At 33.6% G+C, this 17,909-nt stretch overlaps 3 protein-coding genes across 5 annotated transcripts in view; 1 reads left to right on the top strand and 2 right to left on the bottom strand.

The window, feature by feature from the left end:
* Window positions 1-17,909, top strand: part of LOC136276615 (plasminogen-like) — a 323,562-nt gene that overhangs the window by 102,346 nt on the left and 203,307 nt on the right. The gene's annotated exons all lie outside the window — the stretch shown is intronic.
* LOC136269712 (serine/threonine-protein phosphatase 6 regulatory ankyrin repeat subunit B-like) overlaps window positions 1-17,909 on the bottom strand; it is a 267,148-nt gene that overhangs the window by 54,031 nt on the left and 195,208 nt on the right. The window lies entirely within an intron of this gene.
* LOC136276030 (uncharacterized) overlaps window positions 11,212-17,909 on the bottom strand; it is a 55,905-nt gene continuing 49,207 nt past the window's right edge. The window contains exon 5 of one of the 2 annotated variants that reach the window (XM_066086712.1): window positions 11,212-11,324. In XM_066086712.1, coding sequence (XP_065942784.1) covers window positions 11,271-11,324 — 54 coding nt within the window. In that variant the 3' untranslated portion in view covers window positions 11,212-11,270. Of the gene's footprint in view, window positions 11,325-14,710; window positions 14,814-17,909 lie in introns of those variants that run through there. The other variant, XM_066086713.1, reaches the window with a different exon arrangement.

Here is a 17,909-nt window from a genome sequence, read left to right as displayed (position 1 = left end):
CAAAACTTGATCAGTTGGAAACCCTTACATTAAAATAGTTAATTAAAATTATCAACTGGTTTCTTAACAATAAACGCTCAGTCAAAAACCGGCGCTAATACTGGGAGTTTTCATACTTTAGAGGCCGCTAAGACGGTAAATTTTCATACTTTGAAATGGTCAATAATAATTATACTAGGCTGTCGACATTTTTATGATTCTTAATACTGTATTCAAAATAGAACATAAACTGCCCAAATATTGTCTTCGCATGCGATTATGTCACACATACATGATCTGATTCCTGGAAACAAGTATCCCACGTCGTTGGTGTTTATGCAAAACTTATGACATTATCGTGTGAAGTATATTCATTCAAAGGACAAAACTGATAAAGGTGATTACCAAAATACAAAACTCCAATAAGAATAGATTTGCTTTGAGTATCAGTAAAAATGAATCCTAACCCTCTATTGACCATGTTTATTGAATTCTGAATGTTCAAACATGTACAAGGCAAATACTAGATTTTTAGTCACAACAAACACGTCACGATGCCATGACACACCAAATTGCTTACACAATTTTCATCAAGAATAAGTGTCAGTTTGCTGAAATCTTTATGCAACATCCATGTTTATTTCACCGATTGTCATGTTGTTTGTTGTCTGTTCGCCATCATGAAACTTGTCCGTCCTAACCGCGTCTAAAAAGAAAACATTCGAGAATTAGCACCGGAGTAGCCTGGAATTATCCGATATCGGAATAGCCACCTTGTATATGTACGTATTTACATAATATGTCTGTTTAATAATAGAGATGTTTACGGTAATACTAGTATGCGGACATTACCTATTAATTCGAAACTTGATCATTTGGAAACTCTTACATTAAAAAAGTTAATCTATTTGAATCATCAACTGGCTTTTAACAATAAACGTTGGACCGAACATCGGCGCTAACCCTGGGACTTTTCATACTATAGACGCCGCTAAGACGGTACATTTTCATACTTTAAAATGCCCAATAATAATAGTAATAGGCTGTTGACATTTTTAATAATTCTTTTAACTGTACTACAGATGAAATGTAATCTGCCTAAAATGTTAATATCCATGCAATTATGTAACGCATATATCATCCGATTCCTGGAAATAAAAATAATTTCCGAATCGTCAGAGTCAGAGTTTGATATATTTGTGAAAAATATGTAAAATTCCCATGGGACTTCATTTGATTCAAGTATATGAGTAACCTTGAAATTGGCGATTGCGTAACAGGCGTTGAGTACATGTACAGATTCACATAACTCATTTCTTCATTCAAAGAGCTTGTTACAGATCTACTAGTGTCCGTATATTACATATCAATTCAAAACTTGATCACTTGGAAACCCTTACATAAAAATAGTTAATTAAAATTATCAACTGGTTTCTTAACAATAAACGCTCAGCCAAAAACCGGCGCTAATACTGCTAGTTTTCATACTTTAGAGGCCGCTAAGACGGTAAATTTTCATACTTTAAAATGGCCAATAATATCTATACTAGGCTGTCGACATTTTTATGATTCTTAATACTGTATTCAAAATAGAACATTAACTGCCCAAATATTGTCTTCGCATGCGATTATGTCACACATACATGATCTGATTCCTGGAAACAAGTATCCCACGTCGTTGGTGTTTATGCAAAACTTATGACATTATCGTGTGGAGTATATTCATTCAAAGGACAAAACTGATAAAGGTGATTACCAAAATGCAAAACTCCATAAAAAATGGATTTGCTTTGAGTATCAGGAAAAATGAATCTTGTAATATCGGAATGGGCGCCGTGATCGTGTACGTTACTACTTGGCTATTCTGTTAAACTAAAGAGCTTGTTACAGTGTAATCAGTGTCCGGACATAACACATCAGTTCCAAAATTGACCCTTTGGAAACTATTACAAAAAATAGAGTTAACTGTGTTTATTCGAATAAACGTTAAACCAAAGATCTGGAGCCTATACGGGTATCTTACATACTTTAGACGCCGTTAAGACGATAATTGTTCATCTTTTAAAATGCATTATAATAATTGTATTAGGTCGCCGATTCTTTTTCTATAATTCTTTATACTGAATAAATATTGAAATAGGTTCATTTGTAGTGTCATGTTTTTTGCATTAAATATTTGTTTGTTCCCTGAACGACTGTATACATCCTAACCCTCTACTGACCATGTTTATGGAATTCTGAATGTTCAAACATGTACAAGGCAAATACTAGATTTTTAGTCACAACAAACACGTCACGATGCCATGACACACCAAATTGCTTACACAATTTTCATCAAGAATAAATGTCAATTTGTTGAAATCTACATGCAACATCCATGTCTATTTCGCCGATTGTCATGTTGTTTGTTGTCTTGTTCGCAATCGTGAAACCTGTCCGTCCTAACCGCGTCTAAAGAGAAAACATTCCAGAATGTGTAGCGGAGTAGCCAGGAAATATCCGATGTCGGAATATCCGCCTTGTATATGTACGTATTCGCATAATATGTTTGTTTAATAATAGAGATGTTTACGGTAATATTAGTGTGCGGACATTACCTATCAATTCGAAACTTGATCATTTGGAAACTCTTACATTAAAAAAGTTAATCTATTTGAATCATCAACTGGCTTTAAACAATAAACGTTGGACCGACCATCGGCGCTAATACTGGGACTTTTCATACTATAGACGCCGCTAAGACGGTAAATTTTCATACTTTAAAATGCCCAATAATAATAGTAATAGGCTGTTGACATTTTTAATAATTCTTTTAACTGTACTACAGATGAAATGATTTCTGCCTAAAATGTTAATATCCATGCAATTATATAACGTATATATCATCCGATTCCTGGAAATAAAAATAATTTCCGAATCGTCAGAGTCAGAGTTTGATAAATGTGTGAAAAAAATGTAAAATTCCCATGGGACTTCATTTGATTCAAGTATATGAGTAACCTTGAAATTGGATATTGCGTAACAGGCGTTGAGTACATGTACAGATTCACATAACTCATTTCTTCATTCAAAGAGCTTGTTACAGATCTACTAGTGTCCGTATATTACATATCAATTCAAAACTTGATCACTTGGAAACCCTTACATAAAAATAGTTAATTAAAATTATCAACTGGTTTCTTAACAATAAACGCTCAGTCAAAAACCGGCGCTAATACTGGGAGTTTTCATACTTTAGAGGCCGCTAAGACGGTAAATTTTCATACTTTGAAATGGTCAATAATAATTATACTAGGCTGTCGACATTTTTATGATTCTTAATACTGTATTCAAAATAGAACATAAACTGCCCAAATATTGTCTTCGCATGCGATTATGTCACACATACATGATCTGATTCCTGGAAACAAGTATCCCACGTCGTTGGTGTTTATGCAAAACTTATGACATTATCGTGTGAAGTATATTCATTCAAAGGACAAAACTGATAAAGGTGATTACCAAAATACAAAACTCCAATAAGAATAGATTTGCTTTGAGTATCAGTAAAAATGAATCCTAACCCTCTATTGACCATGTTTATTGAATTCTGAATGTTCAAACATGTACAAGGCAAATACTAGATTTTTAGTCACAACAAACACGTCACGATGCCATGACACACCAAATTGCTTACACAATTTTCATCAAGAATAAGTGTCAGTTTGCTGAAATCTTCATGCAACATCCATGTTTATTTCGCCGATTGTCATGTTGTTTGTTGTATGTTCGCCATTATGAAACTTGTCCGTCCTAACCGCGTCTAAAAAGAAAACATTCCAGAATGTGTAGCGGAGTAGCCAGGAAATATCCGATGTCGGAATATCCGCCTTGTATATGTACGTATTCGCATAATATGTTTGTTTAATAATAGAGATGTTTACGGTAATATTAGTGTGCGGACATTACCTATCAATTCGAAACTTGATCATTTGGAAACTCTTACATTAAAAAAGTTAATCTATTTGAATCATCAACTGGCTTTAAACAATAAACGTTGGACCGACCATCGGCGCTAATACTGGGACTTTTCATACTATAGACGCCGCTAAGACGGTAAATTTTCATACTTTAAAATGCCCAATAATAATAGTAATAGGCTGTTGACATTTTTAATAATTCTTTTAACTGTACTACAGATGAAATGATTTCTGCCTAAAATGTTAATATCCATGCAATTATATAACGTATATATCATCCGATTCCTGGAAATAAAAATAATTTCCGAATCGTCAGAGTCAGAGTTTGATAAATGTGTGAAAAAAATGTAAAATTCCCATGGGACTTCATTTGATTCAAGTATATGAGTAACCTTGAAATTGGATATTGCGTAACAGGCGTTGAGTACATGTACAGATTCACATAACTCATTTCTTCATTCAAAGAGCTTGTTACAGATCTACTAGTGTCCGTATATTACATATCAATTCAAAACTTGATCACTTGGAAACCCTTACATAAAAATAGTTAATTAAAATTATCAACTGGTTTCTTAACAATAAACGCTCAGTCAAAAACCGGCGCTAATACTGGGAGTTTTCATACTTTAGAGGCCGCTAAGACGGTAAATTTTCATACTTTGAAATGGTCAATAATAATTATACTAGGCTGTCGACATTTTTATGATTCTTAATACTGTATTCAAAATAGAACATAAACTGCCCAAATATTGTCTTCGCATGCGATTATGTCACACATACATGATCTGATTCCTGGAAACAAGTATCCCACGTCGTTGGTGTTTATGCAAAACTTATGACATTATCGTGTGAAGTATATTCATTCAAAGGACAAAACTGATAAAGGTGATTACCAAAATACAAAACTCCAATAAGAATAGATTTGCTTTGAGTATCAGTAAAAATGAATCCTAACCCTCTATTGACCATGTTTATTGAATTCTGAATGTTCAAACATGTACAAGGCAAATACTAGATTTTTAGTCACAACAAACACGTCACGATGCCATGACACACCAAATTGCTTACACAATTTTCATCAAGAATAAGTGTCAGTTTGCTGAAATCTTCATGCAACATCCATGTTTATTTCGCCGATTGTCATGTTGTTTGTTGTATGTTCGCCATTATGAAACTTGTCCGTCCTAACCGCGTCTAAAAAGAAAACATTCGAGAATTAGCACCGGAGTAGCCTGGAAATATCCGATATCGGAATAGCCACCTTGTATATGTACGTATTTACATAATATGTCTGTTTAATAATAGAGATGTTTACGGTAATACTAGTATGCGGACATTACCTATTAATTCGAAACTTGATCATTTGGAAACTCTTACATTAAAAAAGTTAATCTATTTGAATCATCAACTGGCTTTTAACAATAAACGTTGGACCGAACATCGGCGCTAATCCTGGGACTTTTCATACTATAGACGCCGCTAAGACGGTACATTTTCATACTTTAAAATGCCCAATAATAATAGTAATAGGCTGTTGACATTTTTAATAATTCTTTTAACTGTACTACAGATGAAATGTAATCTGCCTAAAATGTTAATATCCATGCAATTATGTAACGCATATATCATCCGATTCCTGGATATAAAAATAATTTCCGAATCGTCAGAGTCAGAGTTTGATATATTTGTGAAAAATATGTAAAATTCCCATGGGACTTCATTTGATTCAAGTATATGAGTAACCTTGAAATTGGCGATTGCGTAACAGGCGTTGAGTACATGTACAGATTCACATAACTCATTTCTTCATTCAAAGAGCTTGTTACAGATCTACTAGTGTCCGTATATTACATATCAATTCAAAACTTGATCACTTGGAAACCCTTACATAAAAATCGTTAATTAAAATTATCAACTGGTTTCTTAACAATAAACGCTCAGCCAAAAACCGGCGCTAATACTGCTAGTTTTCATACTTTAGAGGCCGCTAAGACGGTAAATTTTCATACTTTAAAATGGCCAATAATAACTATACTAGGCTGTCGACATTTTTATGATTCTTAATACTGTATTCAAAATAGAACATTAACTGCCCAAATATTGTCTTCGCATGCGATTATGTCACACATACATGATCTGATTCCTGGAAACAAGTATCCCAAGTCGTTGGTGTTTATGCAAAACTTATGACATTATCGTGTGGAGTATATTCATTCAAAGGACAAAACTGATAAAGGTGATTACCAAAATACAAAACTCCATAAAAAAGGGATTTGCTTTGAGTATCAGGAAAAATGAATCTTGTAATATCGGAATGGGCGCCGTGATCGTGTACGTTACTACTTGGCTATTCTGTTAAACTAAAGAGCTTGTTACAGTGTAATCAGTGTCCGGACATAACACATCAGTTCCAAAATTGACCCTTTGGAAACTATTACAAAAAATAGAGTTAACTGTGTTTATTCGAATAAACGTTAAACCAAAGATCTGGAGCCTATACGGGTATCTTACATACTTTAGACGCCGTTAAGACGATAATTGTTCATCTTTTAAAATGCATTATAATAATTGTATTAGGTCGCCGATTCTTTTTCTATAATTCTTTATACTGAATAAATATTGAAATAGGTTCATTTGTAGTGTCATGTTTTTTGCATTAAATATTTGTTTGTTCCCTGAACGACTGTATACATCCTAACCCTCTACTGACCATGTTTATGGAATTCTGAATGTTCAAACATGTACAAGGCAAATACTAGATTTTTAGTCACAACAAACACGTCACGATGCCATGACACACCAAATTGCTTACACAATTTTCATCAAGAATAAATGTCAATTTGTTGAAATCTACATGCAACATCCATGTCTATTTCGCCGATTGTCATGTTGTTTGTTGTCTTGTTCGCAATCGTGAAACCTGTCCGTCCTAACCGCGTCTAAAGAGAAAACATTCCAGAATGTGTAGCGGAGTAGCCAGGAAATATCCGATGTCGGAATATCCGCCTTGTATATGTACGTATTCGCATAATATGTTTGTTTAATAATAGAGATGTTTACGGTAATATTAGTGTGCGGACATTACCTATCAATTCGAAACTTGATCATTTGGAAACTCTTACATTAAAAAAGTTAATCTATTTGAATCATCAACTGGCTTTTAACAATAAACGTTGGACCGACCATCGGCGCTAATACTGGGACTTTTCATACTATAGACGCCGCTAAGACGGTAAATTTTCATACTTTAAAATGCCCAATAATAATAGTAATAGGCTGTTGACATTTTTAATAATTCTTTTAACTGTACTACAGATGAAATGATTTCTGCCTAAAATGTTAATATCCATGCAATTATATAACGTATATATCATCCGATTCCTGGAAATAAAAATAATTTCCGAATCGTCAGAGTCAGAGTTTGATAAATGTGTGAAAAAAATGTAAAATTCCCATGGGACTTCATTTGATTCAAGTATATGAGTAACCTTGAAATTGGATATTGCGTAACAGGCGTTGAGTACATGTACAGATTCACATAACTCATTTCTTCATTCAAAGAGCTTGTTACAGATCTACTACTGTCCGTATATTACATATCAATTCAAAACTTGATCACTTGGAAACCCTTACATAAAAATAGTTAATTAAAATTATCAACTGGTTTCTTAACAATAAACGCTCAGTCAAAAACCGGCGCTAATACTGGGAGTTTTCATACTTTAGAGGCCGCTAAGACGGTAAATTTTCATACTTTGAAATGGTCAATAATAATTATACTAGGCTGTCGACATTTTTATGATTCTTAATACTGTATTCAAAATAGAACATAAACTGCCCAAATATTGTCTTCGCATGCGATTATGTCACACATACATGATCTGATTCCTGGAAACAAGTATCCCACGTCGTTGGTGTTTATGCAAAACTTATGACATTATCGTGTGAAGTATATTCATTCAAAGGACAAAACTGATAAAGGTGATTACCAAAATACAAAACTCCAATAAGAATAGATTTGCTTTGAGTATCAGTAAAAATGAATCCTAACCCTCTATTGACCATGTTTATTGAATTCTGAATGTTCAAACATGTACAAGGCAAATACTAGATTTTTAGTCACAACAAACACGTCACGATGCCATGACACACCAAATTGCTTACACAATTTTCATCAAGAATAAGTGTCAGTTTGCTGAAATCTTCATGCAACATCCATGTTTATTTCGCCGATTGTCATGTTGTTTGTTGTATGTTCGCCATCATGAAACTTGTCCGTCCTAACCGCGTCTAAAAAGAAAACATTCGAGAATTAGCACCGGAGTAGCCTGGAAATATCCGATATCGGAATAGCCACCTTGTATATGTACGTATTTACATAATATGTCTGTTTAATAATAGAGATGTTTACGGTAATACTAGTATGCGGACATTACCTATTAATTCGAAACTTGATCATTTGGAAACTCTTACATTAAAAAAGTTAATCTATTTGAATCATCAACTGGCTTTTAACAATAAACGTTGGACCGAACATCGGCGCTAATCCTGGGACTTTTCATACTATAGACGCCGCTAAGACGGTACATTTTCATACTTTAAAATGCCCAATAATAATAGTAATAGGCTGTTGACATTTTTAATAATTCTTTTAACTGTACTACAGATGAAATGTAATCTGCCTAAAATGTTAATATCCATGCAATTATGTAACGCATATATCATCCGATTCCTGGAAATAAAAATAATTTCCGAATCGTCAGAGTCAGAGTTTGATATATTTGTGAAAAATATGTAAAATTCCCATGGGACTTCATTTGATTCAAGTATATGAGTAACCTTGAAATTGGCGATTGCGTAACAGGCGTTGAGTACATGTACAGATTCACATAACTCATTTCTTCATTCAAAGAGCTTGTTACAGATCTACTAGTGTCCGTATATTACATATCAATTCAAAACTTGATCACTTGGAAACCCTTACATAAAAATCGTTAATTAAAATTATCAACTGGTTTCTTAACAATAAACGCTCAGCCAAAAACCGGCGCTAATACTGCTAGTTTTCATACTTTAGAGGCCGCTAAGACGGTAAATTTTCATACTTTAAAATGGCCAATAATAACTATACTAGGCTGTCGACATTTTTATGATTCTTAATACTGTATTCAAAATAGAACATTAACTGCCCAAATATTGTCTTCGCATGCGATTATGTCACACATACATGATCTGATTCCTGGAAACAAGTATCCCAAGTCGTTGGTGTTTATGCAAAACTTATGACATTATCGTGTGGAGTATATTCATTCAAAGGACAAAACTGATAAAGGTGATTACCAAAATACAAAACTCCATAAAAAATGGATTTGCTTTGAGTATCAGGAAAAATGAATCTTGTAATATCGGAATGGGCGCCTTGATCGTGTACGTTACTACTTGGCTATTCTGTTAAACTAAAGAGCTTGTTACAGTGTAATCAGTGTCCGGACATAACACATCAGTTCCAAAATTGACCCTTTGGAAACTATTACAAAAAATAGAGTTAACTGTGTTTATTCGAATAAACGTTAAACCAAAGATCTGGAGCCTATACGGGTATCTTACATACTTTAGACGCCGTTAAGACGATAATTGTTCATCTTTTAAAATGCATTATAATAATTGTATTAGGTCGCCGATTCTTTTTCTATAATTCTTTATACTGAATAAATATTGAAATAGGTTCATTTGTAGTGTCATGTTTTTTGCATTAAATATTTGTTTGTTCCCTGAACGACTGTATACATCCTAACCCTCTACTGACCATGTTTATGGAATTCTGAATGTTCAAACATGTACAAGGCAAATACTAGATTTTTAGTCACAACAAACACGTCACGATGCCATGACACACCAAATTGCTTACACAATTTTCATCAAGAATAAGTGTCAATTTGTTGAAATCTACATGCAACATCCATGTCTATTTCGCCGATTGTCATGTTGTTTGTTGTCTTGTTCGCAATCGTGAAACCTGTCCGTCCTAACCGCGTCTAAAGAGAAAACATTCCAGAATGTGTAGCGGAGTAGCCAGGAAATATCCGATGTCGGAATATCCGCCTTGTATATGTACGTATTCGCATAATATGTTTGTTTAATAATAGAGATGTTTACGGTAATATTAGTGTGCGGACATTACCTATCAATTCGAAACTTGATCATTTGGAAACTCTTACATTAAAAAAGTTAATCTATTTGAATCATCAACTGGCTTTTAACAATAAACGTTGGACCGACCATCGGCGCTAATACTGGGACTTTTCATACTATAGACGCCGCTAAGACGGTACATTTTCATACTTTAAAATGCCCAATAATAATAGTAATAGGCTGTTGACATTTTTAATAATTCTTTTAACTGTACTACAGATGAAATGATTTCTGCCTAAAATGTTAATATCCATGCAATTATATAACGTATATATCATCCGATTCCTGGAAATAAAAATAATTTCCGAATCGTCAGAGTCAGAGTTTGATAAATGTGTGAAAAAAATGTAAAATTCCCATGGGACTTCATTTGATTCAAGTATATGAGTAACCTTGAAATTGGATATTGCGTAACAGGCGTTGAGTACATGTACAGATTCACATAACTTATTTGTTCATTCAAAGAGCTAGTTACAGATCTACTACTGTCCGTATATTACATATCAATTCAAAACTTGATCAGTTGGAAACCCTTACATAAAAATAGTTAATTAAAATTATCAACTGGTTTCTTAACAATAAACGCTCAGCCAAAAACCGGCGCTAATACTGGGAGTTTTCATACTTTAGAGGCCGCTAAGACGGTAAATTTTCATACTTTGAAATGGTCAATAATAATTATACTAGGCTGTCGACATTTTTATGATTCTTAATACTGTATTCAAAATAGAACATAAACTGCCCAAATATTGTCTTCGCATGCGATTATGTCACACATACATGATCTGATTCCTGGAAACAAGTATCCCACGTCGTTGGTGTTTATGCAAAACTTATGACATTATCGTGTGAAGTATATTCATTCAAAGGACAAAACTGATAAAGGTGATTACCAAAATACAAAACTCCAATAAGAATAGATTTGCTTTGAGTATCAGTAAAAATGAATCCTAACCCTCTATTGACCATGTTTATTGAATTCTGAATGTTCAAACATGTACAAGGCAAATACTAGATTTTTAGTCACAACAAACACGTCACGATGCCATGACACACCAAATTGCTTACACAATTTTCATCAAGAATAAGTGTCAGTTTGCTGAAATCTTCATGCAACATCCATGTTTATTTCGCCGATTGTCATGTTGTTTGTTGTATGTTCGCCATCATGAAACTTGTCCGTCCTAACCGCGTCTAAAAAGAAAACATTCGAGAATTAGCACCGGAGTAGCCTGGAAATATCCGATATCGGAATAGCCACCTTGTATATGTACGTATTTACATAATATGTCTGTTTAATAATAGAGATGTTTACGGTAATACTAGTATGCGGACATTACCTATTAATTCGAAACTTGATCATTTGGAAACTCTTACATTAAAAAAGTTAATCTATTTGAATCATCAACTGGCTTTTAACAATAAACGTTGGACCGAACATCGGCGCTAATCCTGGGACTTTTCATACTATAGACGCCGCTAAGACGGTACATTTTCATACTTTAAAATGCCCAATAATAATAGTAATAGGCTGTTGACATTTTTAATAATTCTTTTAACTGTACTACAGATGAAATGTAATCTGCCTAAAATGTTAATATCCATGCAATTATGTAACGCATATATCATCCGATTCCTGGAAATAAAAATAAATTCCGAATCGTCAGAGTCAGAGTTTGATATATTTGTGAAAAATATGTAAAATTCCCATGGGACTTCATTTGATTCAAGTATATGAGTAACCTTGAAATTGGATATTGCGTAACAGGCGTTGAGTACATGTACAGATTCACATAACTCATTTCTTCATTCAAAGAGCTTGTTACAGATCTACTAGTGTCCGTATATTACATATCAATTCAAAACTTGATCACTTGGAAACCCTTACATAAAAATAGTTAATTAAAATTATCAACTGGTTTCTTAACAATAAACGCTCAGCCAAAAACCGGCGCTAATACTGCTAGTTTTCATACTTTAGAGGCCGCTAAGACGGTAAATTTTCATACTTTAAAATGGCCAATAATAACTATACTAGGCTGTCGACATTTTTATGATTCTTAATACTGTATTCAAAATAGAACATTAACTGCCCAAATATTGTCTTCGCATGCGATTATGTCACACATACATGATCTGATTCCTGGAAACAAGTATCCCAAGTCGTTGGTGTTTATGCAAAACTTATGACATTATTGTGTGGAGTATATTCATTCAAAGGACAAAACTGATAAAGGTGATTACCAAAATACAAAACTCCATAAAAAATGGATTTGCTTTGAGTATCAGGAAAAATGAATCTTGTAATATCGGAATGGGCGCCGTGATCGTGTACGTTACTACTTGGCTATTCTGTTAAACTAAAGAGCTTGTTACAGTGTAATCAGTGTCCGGACATAACACATCAGTTCCAAAATTGACCCTTTGGAAACTATTACAAAAAATAGAGTTAACTGTGTTTATTCGAATAAACGTTAAACCAAAGATCTGGAGCCTATACGGGTATCTTACATACTTTAGACGCCGTTAAGACGATAATTGTTCATCTTTTAAAATGCATTATAATAATTGTATTAGGTCGCCGATTCTTTTTCTATAATTCTTTATACTGAATAAATATTGAAATAGGTTCATTTGTAGTGTCATGTTTTTTGCATTAAATATTTGTTTGTTCCCTGAACGACTGTATACATCCTAACCCTCTACTGACCATGTTTATGGAATTCTGAATGTTCAAACATGTACAAGGCAAATACTAGATTTTTAGTCACAACAAACACGTCACGATGCCATGACACACCAAATTGCTTACACAATTTTCATCAAGAATAAGTGTCAATTTGTTGAAATCTACATGCAACATCCATGTCTATTTCGCCGATTGTCATGTTGTTTGTTGTCTTGTTAGCAATCGTGAAACCTGTCCGTCCTAACCGCGTCTAAAGAGAAAACATTCCAGAATGTGTAGCGGAGTAGCCAGGAAATATCCGATGTCGGAATATCCGCCTTGTATATGTACGTATTCGCATAATATGTTTGTTTAATAATAGAGATGTTTACGGTAATATTAGTGTGCGGACATTACCTATCAATTCGAAACTTGATCATTTGGAAACTCTTACATTAAAAAAGTTAATCTATTTGAATCATCAACTGGCTTTTAACAATAAACGTTGGACCGACCATCGGCGCTAATACTGGGACTTTTCATACTATAGACGCCGCTAAGACGGTAAATTTTCATACTTTAAAATGCCCAATAATAATAGTAATAGGCTGTTGACATTTTTAATAATTCTTTTAACTGTACTACAGATGAAATGATTTCTGCCTAAAATGTTAATATCCATGCAATTATATAACGTATATATCATCCGATTCCTGGAAATAAAAATAATTTCCGAATCGTCAGAGTCAGAGTTTGATATATTTGTAAAAAATATGTAAAATTCCCATGGGACTTCATTTGATTCAAGTATATGAGTAACCTTGAAATTGGATATTGCGTAACAGGCGTTGAGTACATGTACAGATTCACATAACTCATTTCTTCATTCAAAGAGCTTGTTACAGATCTACTAGTGTCCGTATATTACATATCAATTCAAAACTTGATCACTTGGAAACCCTTACATAAAAATAGTTAATTAAAATTATCAACTGGTTTCTTAACAATAAACGCTCAGTCAAAAACCGGCGCTAATACTGGGAGTTTTCATACTTTAGAGGCCGCTAAGACGGTAAATTTTCATACTTTGAAATGGTCAATAATAATTATACTAGGCTGTCGACATTTTTATGATTCTTAATACTGTATTCAAAATAGAACATAAACTGCCCAAATATTGTCTTCGCATGCGATTATGTCACACATACATGATCTGATTCCTGGAAACAAGTATCCCACGTCGTTGGTGTTTATGCAAAACTTATGACATTATCGTGTGGAGTATATTCATTCAAAGGACAAAACTGATAAAGGTGATTACCAAAATACAAAACTCCATAAAAAATGGATTTGCTTTGAGTATCAGGAAAAATGAATCCTGTAATATCGGAATGGGCGCCGTGATCGTGTACGTTACTACTTGGCTATTCTGTTAAACTAAAGAGCTTGTTACAGTGTAATCAGTGTCCGGACATAACACATCAGTTCCAAAATTGACCCTTTGGAAACTATTACAAAAAATAGAGTTAACTGTGTTTATTCGAATAAACGTTAAACCAAAGATCTGGAGCCTGTACGGGTATCTTACATACTTTAGACGCCGTTAAGACGATAATTGTTCATCTTTTAAAATGCATTATAATAATTGTATTAGGTCGCCGATTCTTTTTCTATAATTCTTTATACTGAATAAATATTGAAATAGGTTCATTTGTAGTGTCATGTTTTTTGCATTAAATATTTGTTTGTTCCCTGAACGACTGTATACATCCTAACCCTCTACTGACCATGTTTATGGAATTCTGAATGTTCAAACATGTACAAGGCAAATACTAGATTTTTAGTCACAACAAACACGTCACGATGCCATGACACACCAAATTGCTTACACAATTTTCATCAAGAATAAGTGTCAATTTGTTGAAATCTACATGCAACATCCATGTTTATTTCGCCGATTGTCATGTTGTTTGTTGTCTGTTCGCAATCGTGAAACCTGTCCGTCCTAACCGCGTCTAAGGAGAAAACATTCCAGAATGTGTAGCGGAGTAGCCAGGAAATATCCGATGTCGGAATATCCGCCTTGTATATGTACGTATTCGCATAATATGTTTGTTTAATAATAGAGATGTTTACGGTAATATTAGTATGCGGACATTACCTATCAATTCGAAACTTGATCATTTGGAAACTCTTACATTAAAAAAGTTAATCTATTTGAATCATCAACTGGCTTTTAACAATAAACGTTGGACCGACCATCGGCGCTAATACTGGGACTTTTCATACTATAGACGCCGCTAAGACGGTAAATTTTCATACTTTAAAATGCCCAATAATAATAGTAATAGGCTGTTGACATTTTTAATAATTCTTTTAACTGTACTACAGATGAAATGATTTCTGCCTAAAATGTTAATATCCATGCAATTATATAACGTATATATCATCCGATTCCTGGAAATAAAAATAATTTCCGAATCGTCAGAGTCAGAGTTTGATAAATGTGTGAAAAAAATGTAAAATTCCCATGGGACTTCATTTGATTCAAGTATATGAGTAACCTTGAAATTGGATATTGCGTAACAGGCGTTGAGTACATGTACAGATTCACATAACTCATTTCTTTATTCAAAGAGCTTGTTACAGATCTACTAGTGTCCGTATATTACATATCAATTCAAAACTTGATCACTTGGAAACCCTTACATAAAAATAGTTAATTAAAATTATCAACTGGTTTCTTAACAATAAACGCTCAGCCAAAAACCGGCGCTAATACTGCTAGTTTTCATACTTTAGAGGCCGCTAAGACGGTAAATTTTCATACTTTAAAATGGCCAATAATAACTATACTAGGCTGTCGACATTTTTATGATTCTTAATACTGTATTCAAAATAGAACATTAACTGCCCAAAAATTGTCTTCGCATGCGATTATGTCACACATACATGATCTGATTCTTGGAAACAAGTATCCCACGTCGTTGGTGTTTATGCAAAACTTATGACATTATCGTGTGGAGTATATTCATTCAAAGGACAAAACTAATAAAGGTGATTACCAAAATACAAAACTCCAATAAGAATAGATTTGCTCTGAGTATCAGTAAAAAATGAATCTTGTAATATCGGAATGGGCGCCGTGATCGTGTAAGTTACTACTTGGCTATTCTGTTAAACTAAAGAGCTTGTTACAGTGTAATCAGTGTCCGGACATAACACATCAGTTCCAAAATTGTCCCTTTGGAAACTATTACAAAAAATAGAGTTAACTGTGTTTATTCGAAAAAACGTTAAACCAAAGATCTGGAGCCTATACGGGTATCTTACATACTTTAGACGCCGTTAAGACGATAATTGTTTATCTTTTAAAATGCATGATAATAATTGTATTAGGTCGCCGATTCATTTTCTATAATTTTTAATACTGAATTAATATTGAAATAGGTTTATTTGTAGTGTCATGTTTTTTGCATTTAATATTTGTTTGTTCCCTGAACGACTGTATGTTGTTTGTTGTCTGTTCGCCATCGTGAAACTTGTCCGTCCTAGCGGCGTCTAAAGAGAAAACATTCAAGAATTAGCATAGACGCAGCTAAGACGGTAAATTTTCATACTTTAAAATGCCCAATAATAATAGTAATAGGCTGCCGACATTTTTAATAATTCTTCTAACTGTATTAAAGATGAAATATTAACTACCTATATTTTTATTTTGCATGCGATTATGTCATGCATATTATTAATCCTTTTATGAACATGCTGCTAAAATGGTATGCTTTACTCGATCAATAGCTGTTTGATAATTGATTTAATCACATCAGTACTTATTTTGTTAATCTTTCATTGTGGTATTCCGTTGTTCATTATATATAAATCTGAATTGTAAAATATAGTCAGTTGGAATCAGACCTTCGGTGCTGATGCATACCAAACTTTTTTTTGCGATTGCTATGCTTTTTTTGGCACACCCCTTAAAAAAACCCAACGAATAAAGTTTCTTCATTTTTATGATATTATGATGATTTCAACATTCACCTATAAATGTCATAGAATTTGATTTCATGGCCTCTCATTGTTGTTGTTCTTGCGATGCTTGATTCGCGTTCTTGTATATATCAGTTAATGATATATAATACATCTTAAACAATGTAAGATATATTTCTAAATGTACCTATTGCAACAACTCTACTTCTGCAATACATTGTATCACTGTTAAAACTATCATAATTATTTTAATTAAGGACAAGTTATGTTTTAATCATTAATGAACATACAGTATCATGTGTCGCTATTTGCGTTAAAAAGTGTCACGAATCTAATGTAAACATTATAAACTGTTTGATTGCAACAATTATTAAAATTTGTCGTGATTTTTAGCCAGGCTTTGCTGAGAGCAGCCAAATCGCCAACGCTACCATTAAAAACCGAACAGCGTCAAAGTGAAAGCTACCGACATACTAATACTTTACTCTATGGCCATTAGCTGTACCCTGGGGTATTAACCTCTAACCCAGGAGCATTGAATTTCACACTTTCGGTAGAGGACTTCAAGGAAATCATAACCATGCAATTAGTTTTTTTTTTTTTACAGATGTGTATGGGAGTAAAAATGAAGATTTTGAAATTTTAACTTTATGAAAAACATTTTCTTTTTCCATCAATGAGGCCCAGCTGTTGACGCCCCGAGGGTGGTAGAGCCATGAATTTCAATTTAGATTCCTGACGATTCACACCAAAACTGATAATAATTGGCCTTGTTCTTTTCATGAGAAATTTAAAATGTAAAATTGTTAAAGCTGACATGAATTCATTAATACGCATTATTTCCCTCTATCTCCGACTACGGCCATATTAGTTGTCGATTTCTATTGTTCTGCTCATCGCTACACACCCCCTATATAAGGCCGAGAGCCCTCGTCTTGCTTCAACGCATTCAGGAATTGCATACACCCGAACACGTTACCTTGGACGAAAAGACTTGTAAAAACGCGTTTTGAACAAAAATAATATGACAACCACTTCACTGGCTAGATATAATCAATAAACGACGAAACAAGACAGACTGAAAATCCAGGCGCAGATACTTCAAAAATTCCTCGATAATT

This window comes from Magallana gigas, chromosome 6 (assembly GCF_963853765.1).
Source record: "Magallana gigas chromosome 6, xbMagGiga1.1, whole genome shotgun sequence".
NCBI lineage: Eukaryota > Metazoa > Mollusca > Bivalvia > Ostreida > Ostreidae > Magallana > Magallana gigas.
This window is presented reverse-complemented; position numbering and strand designations above follow the sequence as displayed.